Source organism: Cydia pomonella, chromosome 22 (assembly GCF_033807575.1).
Source record: "Cydia pomonella isolate Wapato2018A chromosome 22, ilCydPomo1, whole genome shotgun sequence".
NCBI lineage: Eukaryota > Metazoa > Arthropoda > Insecta > Lepidoptera > Tortricidae > Cydia > Cydia pomonella.
The window spans coordinates 5,816,734-5,835,311 of record NC_084724.1 but is presented as its reverse complement, the minus strand read 5'-3'; the positions used below and the strand labels follow the sequence as shown (position 1 = coordinate 5,835,311).

The following is an 18,578-nucleotide window of genomic DNA, read 5'->3' as shown; positions in this document are numbered from 1 at the left end:
CCGAAGGACTAGGCTGCATTTCGACTGATGCGAAGACGAGTTTCTGGCACTTTGACCGTATGGATATCTTTAGACGTGACTACACATTGATTACGGAATTTGCGGATCGATTCCGATGTGCGAGCGGGACATCGCTAAATTCGGGCATAGTGCTGTCATAAGTTATTTATTAGTAAAACCAATTTACACGTTATAATTATTATAGAACATATTTACATATGTCGTATTAATATATATAAAGATATTAATAATATAAAAATACGTAGGTCACTAGATAAGTTTTGCAAAAGACAAATATGAAACGATGAGGTGGCCTATCGCATATATTTTATAAAACTATATTTCCATAGACAATGTTTGGCCGGAAAACAAACGTTACGCTCTCAATCAAGATGAAGGAAATTAAAGTCTCAAGGAATGGAAGTCTATTATGATTCAGATGATAAATGGACTAATTAATAAAAAAATTGGATTTATTGATACAAGCGCGTATTACCACTTGGACACCCACGTGTATTATTAAAACTGATTAAAAAATTAGTGAATGTGAATTATTAAATAAAAATAATTTTCAAAGCAAATGTCATTTATTCAACAAATGAATTACACAACATAAGTATTTGTATTATTATGAACATTATTTATTAAATTATAACAACAATAACAATCAATAAATGCATTTTATTTCACTTAAAATAGAAAACAACAATAATAGTTTATTTAAAAACAATACAAAAAGCTATATTTATTAAAGGCATTTAAGGCAATTTGTAAGCGTATTCTATACAGCAAGTAACTGAACATGAAGTAATTACTTAAACCCGTTAATGTTCAAGTCATACTGAGCAACTTTTACTATGGGACCAACCCCGAAATCGCGAAAAAATTTTTGTCTGTTTCATACATTTTGCTGGTCTGATGGCCTGATGTTGAGAGTCAATTTTTATTCGCGATTTCGGGGTCCATAGTAAAAGTTTCTCAGTATGGTGGTTTGAGTAATAAATTTACGTTCAGTTACATACTGATATATCCGTTAAACGCAAAGATTTATTTGTAAACCACCCAATTGTAGTCCAAAGCTCCTAACCATGGTCCACAAATAAACTCAATTTTTCTCGTTCAGGTGTGTATTTTACTATATTTTTGTAGTTCTAAGGCAAAGTATGTTTATAAATGGAAGGTAAAACTAAGAGTAAACCAAAAGGAACATTGGTATAGATACTTAATTTCCTTTTGAACTTGTGGACCATAGTTGCAGTATTGGACTATAGTTGGGTGGTTTTACGGTTCAAGAAAACATTATGACGCAATTTGGCAGCTGAAATAGGTTGCATTGTATTATGCCATGTTTTGTGGTCTTGTCAAACGTCAAGTTCTGACAACCAGAGTTACAGCATAATGTACGGAGCTGTATAACGCCACCTGCACCAGTGATCAATATGAAAGCTTGAATTTGTCTTTACAGATCTATATCACTGAATCTATAGTACAGTACATATAGTACATATAGTATCTATACCCTGGCAAGATTTTATACGTTCGTCGGCATGTTGCGGATTATCAGTGGTACCAATTTATTTTACTCTGGCAAGGAGACTGAGAACAGACGTTGGTTTCACAATTACGGTTTAACCCTAAAAAAGCCATAAAAAAATGTTTAAGGTGAGGTAATTTTTGAGTTTTAAACAGACTTATAATTATTCTAGTTCATTGATTACAAGCAATACTTTCTTATATATAACTTTTGTACTGAATATTTTGATAATAGACTTATTTGGACAGGGTTACATAGCTTATCCTGACAATATCACCATAAGTACCTTTTTGTTCCACGAGTACTGCATTACATCTTCAACTCCTCACGATACAGTTCACGTATTTTCTGCTTGTCTAGTTTTCCCATCACGTTCCTGGGCATTTCCTTCACCACCAACAGTTTTCTGGGCACCTGGTACGGCGCGAGGCGCTTGCTGGCTTCCTCTTTCAATTCCTTTAAAAATAAATTAAGATTTAATATAAGATACCGTAAAACCACCCAACTATAGTCCAAAGCTCCCAACTATGGTCCACAAATAAACTCAATTTTTCTCGTTCAGGTGTGTATTTTACTATATTTTTGTAGTTCTGAGGCAAAGTATGTTTATAAATGGAAGGTAAAACTAGGAGTAAACCAAAAGATAATAAAGATTTATGTCAGATAATATTGTGGGCTTGGAGCAGCGAGGGCAGTCACGTGATCCCGTGCTGCTATTCGAGAATGGTCTTAGGAGACTTTTCCTAATTTTTAAATTAAGCACTATTGCCATTTGAAGAGCCTAGAAAAAGACACAAAATCCATAAAAAACATGAACACGTGTTGCTGAAATAATAAGTCGGGCGAAAAAGGAGCGTGAAATATTGAAATATCACTGCAATAGTCATCTTTACAGAACAGTTTATAAAATTTTGCCATTCTATATATTCTATCTATATTTTAACACAAAAAAATGTACTAAGATAATGCACACAATTTAATAACTCATTTGAAAAATAATGATACGTGAATTTTCAAGCTAATGTGGATAAAACTGCCTAGCACATTAATAGCGTTTCTGCAGTGCGAAGGGCATGTTCGCGGACGCGAGAGTCCCTGACTTCTACGCCATCCTGAGAGCCAGGTCGGCTGCCTTCCGGGCGAGATTGCTAGCCTCCAACAATGAAATTCTGACACTGGTAGCTAAAGACTACAGTGACGAATTTAACAAACACTGGCGAAAACTGCACCGGTCCGAAAACGGCCTTTTTTAGTGCATAAGTTTTGTTAATGTTTTATTTCATTGTTTTAGGTTATAAGCATTATTATTATTTTTTATTCTTTACTGTATTTTATGTTTTCTTTTACACCTTTTATTATGTGCATTGTATTTTTTGGGTTTCTTGCCTGCCAAATAAAGAATTTATTATTATCTTTATTTCTCTTTCTTCTTAGGTTATGTTTTTTACAATATGGATATAAAAGTAAAATATAAAAATACATCAAAAAATACTATACAAAACACATATAAACACATTGTAAAAAAACTTAACCTAGTGTGCCGCCAGCAGCGGGGCAGGGCCCAAGCTGCCGGTGGTCAGGGCTGCAGAGAGAGGAACCGCCGCACTATCCGCGCCGTGTCCAAGATCACCGCCTTCTGCATCTGACCCTTGATCCAACCATCTAGCGAGAGTCTCTCAAGGTGTTGGTCGAGACTCTTCGCTATGAGACCGTTCGCTGAAACGACTATTGGGACAATGATCGTCGAATCAACATCCCACATGGCGGTTATCTCATGAGCCAAGTCTAGGTACTTGCTGGACTTGTCCTTCTCGGCTTTCACGAGATTCTCATCATGGGGGATGGTGATATCGACGAGCACGGCCCGGCGTTGCGATCGATCTATTATGACGATGTCTGGCTTATTGGCTACAATAGTCCTGTCAGTGATAATAGATCGATCCCAATAGAGCGTGGCACGACCATTTTCGAGAACTGGCGCAGGTGAGTACTTGTAGTACGGTACTTCGCGGTCCACAAGGCGGTATAGAAGAGCAAGTTGCTGGTGAATAATTCTGGCTACGAGATTATGTCTGTGTAAGTACTCGCCGTTAGCAAGATGAGAACAACCGGAAATGATATGCCTGAGTGACTCTCCGGGACGGCGGCATGCCCGACAAATGTCGACCGTACCGTCCTTCAGGATATATTTCCGATAGTTGTTCGTCATCATAACTTCGTCCGCAATTGCACAGGCAAAACCCTCGGTTTCTCCGAAGAGGTCCCCGAATCGTAACCAGTTCACCGACGCGAGCAGGTCCACGTCAGGTCCCGTGAGGGCCTTGTAGAACCGCCCGTGTAGCACCTTACTCTCCCATGCCGCCCTGCGATCCGCAGTACTTAGTACCACAGGTTTGCGCCAGTTCTCGTTTGCCAAGGAGAGCGGCGTGAGGTTCCTGTCTACTGCCACCACGTCACGATGCATCCCACACTCGTTGTTAAGGAAATAATTCCTGAGATTGCACACCTCGCGGTTGTGGAGATCTTTGGCGTTTAGGAAGCCTCGACCTCCACACTTCCGTGGGATGTACAATCTCATAACAGACGAGCGTGGGTGTAGCATACGGTATGTGGTGAGCTGTAGTCGGACCCTCCGATCCAGGGCGTCCAGCTCGGTCTGAGTCCACCTTAGTATGCCAAAGGAGTATGTGAGTAGGGGCATTACCCAGGCGTTGAAGGCGCGCACTTTGTTGCCTCCTGACAAAAGACTGTTAAGGACTTTTGTGAGCCGACTGAAAAAGCGCTCCTTCACCGACTGTCTAATACCATCGTCCTCAATACCCAACGACTGTGACATACCAAGGTATTTGTAGGTTTCTGATTCAGAGATAGATCTGAAAGACATTGTCTCAGAAAGTTGTAAATTTGTTGAATTTACAACCTTCCCCCGCTGTACATGCATAACCGCACATTTATCGACACCAAACTCCATGTTGATGGCACTACTGAAGACTTCGGTGGTTTTCAGTAGCTCCAACAAATCTTGGCTATTTGGTGCAAATAATTTGAGGTCATCCATGTAAAGAAGGTGAGAAATGACTTCACCCTCTCTCCGAAGCCGGCAACCTAGTCCCGAATCCTTCAGCAGGGTGCTGAGGGGATTCAGAGCTAGGCAGAACCACAGAGGACTCAGACTATCACCCTGGAATATTCCTCGCTCAATCCTTATAAAATCCTGCGGGCCAGGGCGGTCATCCTCGCCTCCTGGTTGACGAAGGACTGTGGTCCACTGCCTCATACACGCGCTTAGAAAGGCTCTTAAAGCTGTATTAACTTTATACAGCTCTAAGACCCTCCCCAGCCATGAGTGAGGCACCGAATCATAGGCCTTCTTATAGTCAATCCAAGCGGCGGAAAATTATTATTATTATTATTATAAATCATACCTGCAGAGTCATGGTGGCCTGGTCTTAAGAACGACGACCGCGGAGACAACTTCACCGTAGCTCGGATCGTCGATCCCCAGCACGGCTGCGTCCGCGACCCGCGGGTGCTCCAGAATGGCCCACTCCACATGGAGACCCTCGCCTTGTGAAGGAAACATTATACCTGTAGAGTCTTAGTGGCCTGGTCTTTAAGTACGACGACTGCGGAGACAAGTTCGCTGCAGCTTGGATCATCGATCCACAGCAAGGCCACGTCCGTGATCCGGGGGTATTCTCCACTTGGAGACCCTAGACTTGTGAAGGAAACATCATCATACCTGCAGAGTCATGGTGGCCTGGTCTTTAAGAACGACGACCGCGGAGACGACTTCGCCGTAGCTCGGATCGTCGATCCCCAGCACGGCCGCGTCCGCCACCCGCGGGTGCTCCAGAATGGCCGACTCCACTTGCAGAGCGCTCACCTGGTCAAAGTAACGTCGAAATACTTGTACTAATATTAACTATTAAACTGTTAAAGTGCTATTAACATTCTTGAATTCCGGTTAGGTTTACCATGGCGATGACGTGACGCTTAACTTTTTGAACGCCACGCCTATCGCACGCGGCGCGTAATCGTGAACCTTGTCGGTACGCATGAAGGTTGATATTGGGCTGTAGCCGCGCGCGTTATATGATGTCTTTGGCGGTCAAAGGGTTAAAGAGCGCAAACACTAATTTAACACTTTCAGTGCCAGGCGCCCATAGACCTATATATTACTTCGTAAAGACCAACCTTACGAGCACTACGAATGGGGTCGATACATGGATGTCAAAATCGCATTTAGTTACACCGCTGCGCTCAGTCGTTTGGCGAATTTCGCAGTAAAAAGATGTCGCACAGCATAACACAAAAATGCCTTATTGCGTTGTAAAAGGTTGCAAAAACAATTATAAAAAGTGTAAGAAGAAAGAAAGACTCATATCATCGGAAAGTAATTGCCAATTACGTTTATTTATTGCTTAAAACAAATTTTGAACGATAATTTTATTTAATTCTCACGCGCAACCGATGTTCGCTCGTACGTCATGACGCTAATGCATTAACCTTGTAAGGACGTCATTTCTCTTTGGAAGTTACCATGAAGTAGAAATGCATTATGCGTTATTTATATAGGTTACCTACCTTATATCATTACAGAAATTAAAGTATTTTCCCGTTTCTTTTACATAATGATTAATAACATTAAAAATAACAAGAGCACGTGTTTGTTGTTGTTTTATTCGTCGACTTAGGGATATATTTATACTTATCATGTATAAAACTTATAATTACCTTATTACTTGTACGTCATATTATTTACCGTAATACAAAAAAAAAAGTCAATTTGGTAAGCGCTAGAAACAAAGCGCGCATTCTCATACTCCTACTAATTCACATTTCACATTGCTGTATTCATTACTTTGAATTCATTGTTTATATAATTTTGATTAACCATAAACTTTAAAACGACGCTCCTCTGGTATAAACCACGAATAAAGCCCATCACAAGACATCTTAAGATACCATGCGATATTATACCAACGTATATTACGATATATTTCGTTTCTCTCACAATACAGGTGCTAGACAGACAGCGATATATATATATTGCTATCGTTGGCGTGTGTGGTGCTTACCTATACTATAAGATATCTGTCGGTATCTGTCCGTATGTTACGGTATATTAATATAGACTATCTCTCCGTCTGTGACGCGTTTAAACGTAACCCGCGTAGCATTAGCCTTGTACGCCCGAACAAAGTTATTGCTCCGAGCGCTTGGTAGGCGGGATATGGGCGATGTTCACGTAGTTCTATTTGAAGGGCGCAGTTTCAATTCGTATGCAAGGGGTTATCCCTAGTTTATATCTATGCAGGCGCCCTATTTCGAATACAAAATGAACCAACCTAGCGTGTTCTTGACCGTGAATTAGTTATCGTACCGTGTAGTGCAAAGTAAAACTAGAACTAGAGGTGAGCTGTAGACCTCGTGATTGTGGCCATTCTCAAGCAATTGATTGCATGAACCACAGAACAATTTTGTTATTCAGTTTGATAACAATACAATGTAATACATATGTCCTCATATCCTACTGATAAAACAAATACATACAGTACAAATACTGTACATATAACTCCGTCTAGACAATGATAGTAAATTTATCGGAGTGTCACAGGGCTCTATCTTAGGCCCTCTACTATTCATGGTCTATTCAAATACCTTTAATGATTTAGACAGTAGGTACCTTGTATCCACCGGTCTTAATTATGTCAACGGAGGTTCTGCCGAGGATCCTGAAGTTGTCGCTGAAGGAGGCCGTGTCGCCCGTACGGAACCAGCCGTCAGGGGTAAAATCGTCCGATTTCCGGTCCCGGTTGTAGTATCTATGAGACGTTTAAGAATGTTAAAATGAATACTGCGAATATTATAAAAATGTACATCATAGCTTTCAAGCGGTTGAAACGTTATAGGTGGGTTCTCAAAATACATTTAAAAGCAATAATATTAAAATATGAAAAATTGCATAATTGGCAAAAAGGACTTATGCGCCTGTAGGGTCTATGGCACTCGCACTTCAGACTATAGTTTGCTGCGATAATGACTCCAACGATGTAAGTATTTTTAATTCTTACATTTTTAAGCTAATCGCGAGGTCTACAGCTTAGAACCACTAGTTTTATGGTCTTCATCAGGTTAACTTCATCAAATGGTGTTTTACGAGATTCGGAGAGCAATTTACTATTTAGTTACTATAAAAAGCAGCATCTCGCCCTGAGAGTCAGTATCCCTGTGTCTGGTCACCTCTGCTGTGGTCCAGGTGCCTTTAGTGTCTTTGAAAGCTTGTGTGGCCTTGAAAGCTGGTGTCTTTACATGCCATGAGCCATGGAGCGCGCCATGCTCGGTATCAAGCTTCAAGATCGAGTGAGGAATGTCGAGATCGTCGCCGCCGTCGTGCTAGACGTAGGTTGCGTCACTACCAAAATAAAATGGAGTTGGGTGGAACATGTTGCTAGGCAGAGTGATGGCAGGTGGACTAAAATGTTAACGGAATGGTGGCCGCTTTCGGATGAAAGAAGCCCCTGGCGTCCGTTGGCTCGTTGGGTGGACGACATTCGGAAGATTGCGGGTCACTTCTGGATGCGATTAGCTCAGGACCGGGACAAGTGGCGTACTGGAAGAGAGGCCTATACTCAACAATGGGCGATAAAGGGCTGATATGATGATGATGTCTTTACATGCCTGAGTGGATTGTTCTAGAGGTATCTGCAAATATATCTTAAGAACATATCAGTAGTTAGGCTCATGCCTGACCTTGAGAAAACTCCAGGACCCTTAAGCAGCAGCTCGCCCTGACAGTCAGTATCCATGTGTCTGGTCACCTCTGCTGTGGTCCAGGTGTCTTTAGTATCCTTGGAGGTTAGAGAGGATTGTTCTAGAGATATCTGAAAATATGTAGACATATATTAGATACTTATATAAAGATATCAGTTTTTCCCGCGACTTCGTCTGCGTGGAATTAGTTTTTTTTATCCATTCTGGTTTTTATTGATTCCCCATACAAACTTCCACCCCTTTAAGGGATGACAAATTGGTCAAAAATGTATAAACATATTTTATTTCACACGAAATGTAACATGACAAAAGTCTTTTAGGAAGCATGCATAAACAGTAGGGGGCAGCACAGGAGATTTTAGCGCGAGTTGTAAATGTGAAGTTTATGCTTCCAATGTAGCCCACAAGATAAATATTTATAGAATTGATTTGGTTTGAGTTTGTTTGATATTTTGCAGATAGTATTTTCCCCGCGTTGGTGTGGTGAAAAATTTTGTGTTTCACTCGGTGGCAAAATTTGTTTAACCCTCGTGCCTTGACAGCTTGACACCCTCGCATCGCTCAAGATTCCAATTCTAATTCGCATGCTTTTCTCAAATACCGTGATGATGCAGTTGCAGAAACAGCAGGTCTCAGTTCGCCGTAAACATTGGCAGCAATTTGTGCAGAGGCATGCCGACGTATCCGACGGCACACGTCGAGATCGGCCGGTACATTGGAGAGCGCCATACCCACTTGCGATGAGAGAAATCTATCTACGATTCATATCGAAGAAATTCCAAAAGAAATTGAACAAATTTTGTAGCTTTAACTTACTCTGTTGACTCGGTGACATAAAATGAGACGGCCTCCAACTCAAACAGCGCCGGTTAATAATATTCTAGTAATTAATAGTAAGTAATTATCTAATTATATAAAATTATTATTATTTTCGCTTTAATAAATAATAACATTTAGTTTCATTATATAATTACCTTAGTATCTATAGGGGGAGCCGTAACAGTGACAACAGGCTTTAGCTCGCCGTCGACATTAATAGCAATGCGTGCAGCAACTCCAGGCAGCGGCATGCCGACGCATCCGACCGCACGCGCGGAGATCGGTCGGTATGGGTTGGACAATGCCATGCCCACTTCGGACATGCCGTAGCGCTCGAGGAGACGCTGGCCTGATATCTGAAATGGTACAAAGTTGTTAGAGTCAGACCGAGATAAGTTGGCAGCGATTTTGACAGCCCCGACAGTGCAAGTGTTATTTTAAACGTCAAACTTGCACTTGGGCTATCAAAATCACTGCTAACTTAACTTGGTATGACTCTAGTTCCTATTTATGATTAAATAAACATGTGTCAAACACATTTATTTATTGTTGCCTGATCCGCATTGTGAAGAGAAGTGACTCTGGTAGCGGTGCGGAGCCGGAAAACATTAACCGCATGCGCTGGAGTGTGGTTATGACATATATATGTAAATGGAACATCAATAGAACAGTTCTCAACTGTTCCCATTTATGGAACAGTGACCACGGCAGCGGCACAGAGCCAGCACACATGTATCTCATCCTCTATAGTGTGGTTGCGACATATTTATAGAAGTGGAACAGTTCTCACCTGTTCCCATTTATGGAACAGGGACTCCGGCAGCGGCGCGGAGCCGGCACACATGAGTCTCATCCTCTGAAGCGTGGTTTTGACATATTCCGCAGTTTTCGGCGTCTGGAACATCTTCTCGTGGTCGGCGGCGAGGCGAGCGTACATTGCCGGCACTCCGTGGAATACGGTCACTGAACAATTTTATAATTATTTAAAATTATACATTAACCTTGCACCAAACAAGTCCGTTTGGTAATTCGAGCATGATTCGAACTCGCAACAGACCGACAGGTACTTTAGTAGGGATACAATACCTTTGGCTTCCTCCCGTTCGCCCATCCCAAGTAGACGTGCCCACACGGTGTGCGGCACGAAGGAGGGCAGCATTCGTAATCTGAGAAATAATAGTTGGGACATAAACTATAAGTAAGTATAAATAACTTTAAAAATTTGCTAACGATGTTTGCGGTGAGCCAAAATACTGAGATATACAGGCAGGTATAATCTTAGAAATAAAGTTTTGTCGAACTAAGTGCTGTCGAGAATATCTTCAACGGCTTCCCCATGCTTAACGAAGAGACCGTATTTGGGCGCTGAGCATGCACTGCATCCAAACTACCCATTTTCAAGTACTTACCTAGTAAAAACAAAGGCCCCAATAATGAACCCTGAGGTACTCCCGATATTCACGACCGTGCTAGCTACGCACCTTTTTTCCATTAGGAAACATGTTTAAAGTTATTTTGAAGGTTGAGTAGGTAATAATAGTGAAAGGTTTCTGTTTACTTTCGACGAATAATCATTCATTAGCTTGAGTAACAGTGTATTTAGTATGCTTTAAGAACTCGAATGCTTCAGCTAGATCCATCTATGTTGGAAGTAGGTACCTGCCGCCAACCGCGAGGGTGGATAGCATGGAATTGAGCTGTCCGTGGATATGATGCAGCGGCAGCGCGTGAAGAACTACGTCTTGTCGGGAATACCGCCATGCTTGGTGGAGAGACGCTATCTGAGCGCTGAGCATGGAATGTGTCCATACGACGCCTTTGGGCTTGCTTGTGGTCCCTGAAAATAAAAATGAGGGACAGCCGTTAAAACACGTCGGTTCGAGGATTCGCATTGGAGGGGTTCTTAATTCGTCAGGATCTTTTTCAAATAATGAATAGACTTAGCACTGATTGAGCACGTAATTTTTCGCGGATTAGCTAAATAATATTTTTTGTTTATTGGGATATTTTTCTTTGCTTCGGACTTGTCGAAGACGGTTGGGCCGAATTGGAAAATTCTTCTTTTGTTCGAACGGGTATATTTCACAGTTGATACGAGTGTCCGTCGGGATCTGATCGTGGAATCGTGAAGAAATCGAAGAAACATGTTAAACATATGTACATACTAATTTGAGAATGTTTTAAAGTAACTAGTGCATTTACTCTCGGAATAGGTAGGTATGCAATGTACAAAAGCGATCTTAAGTACAAAGTAAACTGTTGATGAGGACATTAAATTTCTTCTGCATTCTATTCAAAGGTCATATCGTTCATGTTTCTGTATTTTAGATAGTATATTATTTAATACAGTACGTCGGCACTAAAAAAATTGCCAACTTACCACTAGTATAGATAAGTAGCGCGTCTTTCTCTCCGTACCACAAGTTAGATCTTCCAACGTCAGTCACCTCTTCCTTGGACGAGAATGAGTTGTTGGGTTGGTATAACTGAGCGGTTATCTCCTTGTCCTACAAAGGAAGGTACTTTTAAACAGGAGATCGTAAGGGCCATACTCGAACCAATAACTTCCAAGGAACTTACACTATCGGTCAAAAGTTTTTGTTCACTTCGTGATTTGTCCAATAATGGACACAAAAAACCGGACAAGTGCGAGTCTAACTCGCCCACCGAGGGTTCCGTACTTTTTAGTATTTGTTGTTATAGCGGCAACAGAAATATTAGCTATGAAAATTTCACGTTTCATGGTTCGACAATGTTGGTGGAACAATCACGGTTTATGAGATACAGCCTGGTGACAGACGGACGGACAGTGGAGTCTTAGTAATAGGGTCCCGTTTTACCCTTTGGGTACGGAACCCTAAAAACGAATTCCTCTAATATTTAGCGGAAGTTATTTTGACCAGAGGTATAAGCTCCGAACAAAATGGATGGAACTGAGACCTTTATGCGATTGTTTTTTGTAATGTTGGCGTCAAAATTTGTTTCCAACTAATCTGTCTGTATTTTCACAGCTGTTTCTGATTAGTTGGCCCCAATTCTCGAATTCTAAACAATATCTCATATATAAGCTGATGCGACATTTCGCAACGGACCAAATGCGAAGGGAGATACGAGTACTCGTAATAAGTCTGTTTTTCGCCTAGCCCCCTAGTCCTAGTTTTTCGCCTAGCCTCCTAGTCCTAGTTTTTCACCTTAGTTACCTTTCCAGTGACTAGTAGAGGTTTCTTCATGTCTTTAGTCAGTGGGCGGAGGATATTTTCGTATTCATTGGTGCATATGACTAGACTCGCTGTGCTGTCTTGTACGAAGTACTTGAGCATCTCCGGAGGGTGGAGCGGGGTCAGGGGTACGGCTGAAAAGTTTTACAAATGCTTTGCTGCAAAGTTCAAATACGTGAATGTTAATATCTGCGTAAGGGTTAAAAATAAATAGTATATGAGGCATTTGTTATATTCTGGAAGTAAAAAATACTGGAGCACTGGAGGGTCAGAAACGTTCAGAAAAACGGGTGTCTTTCCTGTAGATAATATAACATCTAACGATTTTGGTTGTACATTTTACTTAGGACTTTCATTATACAGCATTTAAGAAATATATTTATATAAATCCTAAGCGCTGGTGGCCTAGCGGTAAGAGCGTGCGACTTGCAATCCGGAGGCCGCGGGTTCAAACCTCGGCTTGTACCAATAAGTTTTTCGGAACTTATGTACGAAGTATCATTAGATATTTACCAGTCGCTTTTCGGTGAAGGAAACCATCGTGAGGAAACCGGACTAATCCCAACAAGGCCTAGTTTTACCCTCTGGGTTGGAAGGTCAGATGGCAGTCGCTTTCGTATAAACTAGTGCCTACGCCAAATCTTGGGATTAGTTGTCAAGCGGACCCCAGGCTCCCATGAGCCGTGGCAATATGCCGGGACAACGCTAGGAAGAAGAAGTTTATATAAATCCTGTAAGGGTTCTGCGAGAAAAGGAGGGCTTTCTTTATGATGTCCACAGGATGTCTAACTTTAACTTACATTAAAAAAGTTATTGACCCTAGTGCGCCTTATATTAGCTAAAATCGACCTCAGTGTAGTTTTGGTAGTTGCAGACAAGATGCTTATATCTGTTTCGGGAACGAAAAATATCAATTAAAACTTAAATAAGTTTATGAGCTACAAACAGACATACCTATGTTGCCAGACATCCAGATAGCCCACTGTACGATAACGTGCGAAGCGTTGTTGCCACACATGTAGCAGATCGTCTTCTCGCAATCGCCCGCTGGAAAACAAAATACTTTAAAAAACGCATAAACACATAGCTTCCTGAGGTTTTAAAATTAAATAGATCGTCATTTCAAGGATTGTGCGTATGTTAATGTCTTCACTAAACCTTTTGACCGCAAGCGGCGGTTAAACAACGTTAGGGTTAACGACTTTTAGAAACAATTTTGCCAACACAGTGAAGGGGAAAGGGCACCCATCTGCATCGAGATCTCTTGACTGAGTTGACTGGCTGCTCAGTGCCGGCCAGTATACATTTGAAATATTGTCAAAAACCAATGTGGTATGAAATACAAATACTGTAAAAGGAAATGAACTCACCGACGGCGGGCCGGCGTAGGGCACGTGAGGGGAACAGCAAGGCTCGTCGGAAAACAGGTACCTTTCTGTAATGTGGGATTATTCTCACCCAGCTGCGTAGAGATTTCTTGGCTGACTTGGCTGGCAGCCTGATGCAAGCCAGCGTAGGTGTAGATCCCCACCTCATCATGAAGCGCCACGCGTGAGGGGAACAGCAAGGCTCGTCGGAACACGGGTATTTTTCTGTAATGTGGGATTATTCTTACCCAGCTGCGTAGAGATTTCTTGGCTGAGTTGGCTGGCAGCCTGATGCAGGCCAGCGTAGGTGTAGATCCCCACCTCATCCTGTAGCGCCACGCGTGAGGGGAACAGCAAGGCTCGTCGGAATACGGGAACTGCTCCTCCTGTATTGTGGGATGTTTTAGGAAACATTTGCATGTGGCATATAATTTGATTGGACTTTCTTAAAGTTATTTCATGAACTATTAAAAAGCGGCCAAGTGCGAGTTGGACTCGCCCATGAAGGGTTCCGTACCATTTATGACGTATTAAAAAAAAACTACTTACTAGATCTCATTCAAACGAATTTTCGGTGGAAGTTTGCATGGTAATGTACATCATATATATTTTTTAGTTTTATCATTCTCTTATTTTAGAAGTTACAGGGAACACATTTTTCCACTTTGGAAGCGTCTCTCGGGCAAACTATTCAGTTTAGAAAAAAATGATATTAGAAACCTCTATATCATTTTTGAAGACTTATCCATAGACAACCCACACATATAGGTTTGATGAAAAAAAAATTGAGTTTCAGTTCTAAGTATGGGGAACCCCCAAAATGTATTGTTTTGATTTCTATTTTTGTGTGAAAATCTTAATGCAGTTCACAGAATACATCTACTTACCAACATACTTTTACAGTACTTTTACAACATACTTTTACAGTAGAAATTTTGAGCATGATTTTGAAATTTGATGGTTGATCAATTTTATTTTTTCATGATTTAACCGAATCAGATGTGAACTTAGAGAAGCAATCAATCAGTAACTGGCTTAATCGTAATCCAATGACTTAACAAGTGTTTTCCAGTGTTCAAGAGTGGATCCATGGCCCCAAGACCAAACAATTCATAGTTTACCATCATTAGTGTAGATTTAATAATAAATAATGTTGTGGTAATAAAGAAGTGCCTTCCAGTCATTTCATAAAGCTCCAAGGACCTCCTGTAATCTTTTACAATTAGTTTTCACCAACCGCTCCAATTGAGTGATAGACTTTTACCATGAAAGTCGCCTAAAGCTCCAAGGACCTCCTGTAATCTTTTACAATTAGTTTTCACCAACCGCTCCAACTGAGTGGTAGACTTTTACCATGAAAGTCGCCTAACAAAACTAACTCATTAGAAAATAACAACAACGATTTAAAATGTTACCTGCTTTAATATCAGCATTATAAGCGTTCACCAGTGCCGAGTTGACCTCTTCCTTTACTGATGCTCCAGTAATATCTGAAACTTGCCTACATGATGTAACTGAAGACGAATTACGCATAAACCGGCAAAAAATCCGAAAAGAGCGAAGAGACACTTCCATGACGCTACAAACCGGTAATATATACTTTAAAGGCTAGCTTTAAGGTCAGTTAAATAATTGTTTGGTAGTGTAAAGTGGATATTAATTTTAAATCAAAAAATAATTTGAGTGCAAAAGGTTACTTTATTTTGCAACTCAAAACTCAAGTGACAAGACTGATATCACTGATATGACATTGACAAACAATAACTTTTTTTTACAAGAGATATTGGTATTATCACTAGTAAAAAAATTTGTAATAAAAAGTTATTTATAGAGACAACTCCTTTATTAAAAGGTAGATTAGTTCACAATGGTGTACTTTTATTTTAATAATTAAGATATCTTAGTAAACCTTTTTAAGTTTATAAACAATTACTCACGAAAGTGCGTAAATGTTTAAATCATAAACATACTACCAATAAAACATTGATTTTAAGAAATTTGAATGAATTAGTCTATGTTGCAATAAAAAGTACCTTATCATTGACGTTGACGGCCTTGACGATGTCAACTGTCAGATCATGGTTGTTGATCGATTCAGTTTACTCTCATTTTGTTTTTATTTTAATAAAATGAAAACAAAGCGTTATATGATATTCTAATGCATCAAGCAGTATTTCACAACTTAACCCAGACATTACTTTTATAGTGCCGTGTCAGTATTTTACAATAAAGTATTGTTTTTGGTTATAAGTATTCGCGTAGTGATCAGCTGTTTTAAAAAATATGGGTTTTGTGGATAACTACACAGCGAGCCTCTCGGCGACATTTTACGAGATGATGGGTGAGTTTCTTTTTAATTATTTATATATACTTTGCAGCCTCAAGAGGATTCATTTAAGTTTTTTTCATTAAATAAATAGTTCTAATATTAGTTTTCAAACTCATGTTTATTGCGCCACTGCTTTCGAGAGGAACCGGTTTACCAGTTGACGAAATATCTCTTCTTTTTTTGCAATATGTAATGATCACCTCAAGGCAAAGTTTTTATCTTGATATAGATAAAGATATCACATGACCCAGAAATCAAATGTATGTTATTTTTGATGTACCTAGCTTAAAAAATCATATTTTTATTAACATAAATTAAACTTCTGTTTGCATATATGGTAACCCTAACAGCACCCACTATTCATATTTTCCAGTTTTTGTGGTAGCCGTTACAAGTTATGTCATTGATATTACTATGTTTAATCCAAAATAAATTATCTTTATCTTTAAAACTACTACTACTTCACTGGCTCAGTGACCTAAACAGGATCTTGGCCTCTGACACGAGAGCGCCACTCTGCCCTATTCTATGCCACTTCATGCCAGTTAGGTATTCCGAGGGTGGACAGGTCTTTTAGGGCTTTGTCACTCCAGCGGTGTCTGGATTGCCCAGACGGACATTTTCCCGGGTTCCACACATAAGCTTTATCCTTTTCCATCCTCTCCAGGTGACCGAGCCAGCAGAGTCGTGTGGCTTTGATGACGCCAATTATATTGGGTTCTGTAACCAGCCCCATCATTTATTCATCATTTATCAAGGGCTGATTAGGGCATATAATCAGTCCCCATACAGTACTGTGAAAACGGATAATAACTTAGATTGTAATAACTATTATCTTTACATTTTAGTTATTTGGATATGTATGTGCGTGTTGTTTCTACTGCTATTTATAATTTCACAACATAAAATTGGATTTGCCTAATTACAGTTATGGTCACAAAAGTATAAATAAAGCATTTTGAATCCTTTATAGAAAAGGTTTAAAAATGTTAAAAATAAAAAGTGTCTAAATATGAATATGCTTTTAAAGTTTTAATATAAATTATTTGTACTTTTATGCATTTGATGTCTATCAGGAAAGTCAGATCAAAGAGAATAATCCTCAATGTTTGACCCTTTAAAGTAATAGTCGCCAGTGCTGCCTTAAGGGTTCTCAGCAAGCTCAGTTCTCGATACAAATGTAGTTACACTCTCATTTTAAAACGACTACCTAGATTGTTCTGAAACTTTGAACTTACAATATGAAAGGTTTGATAGGATTCCTTGAGGAGCTCGGCTGGCAGGAATAGCCCACCCCCATATGTCACGCAAAATAGGCGCCAGTCGTCGAGTTGCGAAAACCACCCGAATACAATACAATGATAAGGTATATCTAGGGCTGTAATTAGTTTATATGTGACGTTATCTATGAAAAGGGCCCTTATTGTCGATGTCGCTTCCGCCGTCATAAACGATGCTCCGATACAAATACAACGCTGCGCGACGCAGTGCGGCGTAAGCGCCATCGACAATAAGGTCCCTTTTCATAGATAATGCCACATATAGCCTCATATACCATAGCCCTTGAAGTGGTAGGCCGTCCACGTCAAATAAATTACGTCAAATAAATTTCAAATTTGATTAATTGAAATAAAATCATAATTCCTACAACTCAAAAACGACATATGTGGCATACATATGGAAGATAGATAGTTAGAAAATACAGTAAATTTAAGATTTTGATACGATACTTGTTTTGCCCTATTTCTATTCAACCCTAGATATAGGTACTTCATGTCATTATATGTGCAAAGTTTTATTACAATCAAACACGTAGTTTTAAAATGAGAACAAAATTCCGTTTGCGTGGGAATGTGACATTCGGCCGAGCTTGCCGGGGACGGGGACTCTTAAAGTAACGTTAAAAGGGCCAATCATTGGAGGGCAGCATCAAATGAGAGGATGTTTATTACAGGATCCGACTAAAGTTTCCTAAAGCTTCGGTTCGGCAATCTACACCTCATTTATCAGAACCAAGTTTCGATTTTGCACCAGTTTTGGCCTAAAACATGTTTTTTATGCCGAAACCGAAAGTACCTAAAGTCCGAAACTTCGGTCGGACATTACAATTTTGATTAATGAATAAGGACTCTAACAGTTAAAGTGTTTTGCCGAGTTTTTCCTTAATCACGCGATTGTGTTGCATTTTATTCATCTAGGAAACATACATTTGTTTCAAGGTTATATACGTAATTACTAATGAATTCACTATAGTGTTTGATAACAAAGTAAACTCGGCATCGGTGTTTTTACCGCATGGTAATAATAATAGGGAGCTATGGAGTCGACATTGGCAATCAAATTAAACTCATATTTAGTAGTTAGTGCAAGTATTAGTAATCAATTCTTTTAATTATGAACTTTAGGGTCTGAGGAATAAGGTTCACATCGCTAATTTTCGTAATACGTATTACATAAGTTTAGATTTAGTTAATATTTATGTAATTTTGTAATGAAATATTTATAACTTTTTATTGTATTTTTTTTTATATATA

The 18,578-nt window shown here is 39.8% G+C and overlaps 2 protein-coding genes across 3 annotated transcripts in view; one reads left to right on the top strand and one right to left on the bottom strand.

Moving 5' to 3' along the window:
* Positions 1-568: 568 nt before the first annotated feature.
* On the bottom strand, positions 569-15,501 carry LOC133529983 (malonate--CoA ligase ACSF3, mitochondrial). Of its 2 annotated transcripts, XM_061867774.1 has the most exons (14): positions 15,131-15,501; positions 13,964-14,101; positions 13,303-13,395; positions 12,331-12,482; positions 11,511-11,637; positions 10,790-10,967; positions 10,217-10,296; positions 9,921-10,093; positions 9,286-9,486; positions 8,291-8,421; positions 7,224-7,362; positions 5,277-5,420; positions 1,821-1,990; positions 569-1,634 (listed from the first exon to the last, which is right to left on the bottom strand). In XM_061867774.1, the coding sequence occupies exons 1-13, from the start codon at positions 15,288-15,290 to the stop codon at positions 1,844-1,846; spliced, it is 1,863 nt and encodes a 620-aa protein (XP_061723758.1). In that variant the 5' UTR covers positions 15,291-15,501; the 3' UTR covers positions 569-1,634; positions 1,821-1,843. The 2 variants fall into 2 exon arrangements, with proteins under 2 accessions (XP_061723758.1, XP_061723757.1); XM_061867773.1 differs by having other exon boundaries at positions 569-1,990.
* A 242-nt stretch (positions 15,502-15,743) lies between these two features.
* Positions 15,744-18,578, top strand: part of LOC133530386 (transmembrane protein 68) — a 58,424-nt gene continuing 55,589 nt past the window's right edge. Inside the window, exon 1 of the mRNA XM_061868298.1 lies at positions 15,744-16,056. Within this exon, the coding sequence (XP_061724282.1) occupies positions 15,999-16,056 (58 nt within the window). The 5' untranslated portion in view covers positions 15,744-15,998. The remainder of the gene's footprint in view (positions 16,057-18,578) is intronic.

Excerpts from the sequence above, each read along its gene's own strand:
- LOC133529983 (XM_061867773.1), bottom strand. The coding sequence starts at position 15,290 with ATGGAAGTGTCTCTTCGCTCTTTTCGGATTTTTTGCCGGTTTATGCGT. Across the intron at positions 10,297-10,789 it reads ACCCTCGCGGTTGGCGGCAG|ATTACGAATGCTGCCCTCCT; the intron begins GTACCTACTTCC and ends ATTATTTCTCAG. Across the intron at positions 7,363-8,290 it reads GGTCCTGGAGTTTTCTCAAG|ATACTACAACCGGGACCGGA; the intron begins GTCAGGCATGAG and ends AACGTCTCATAG.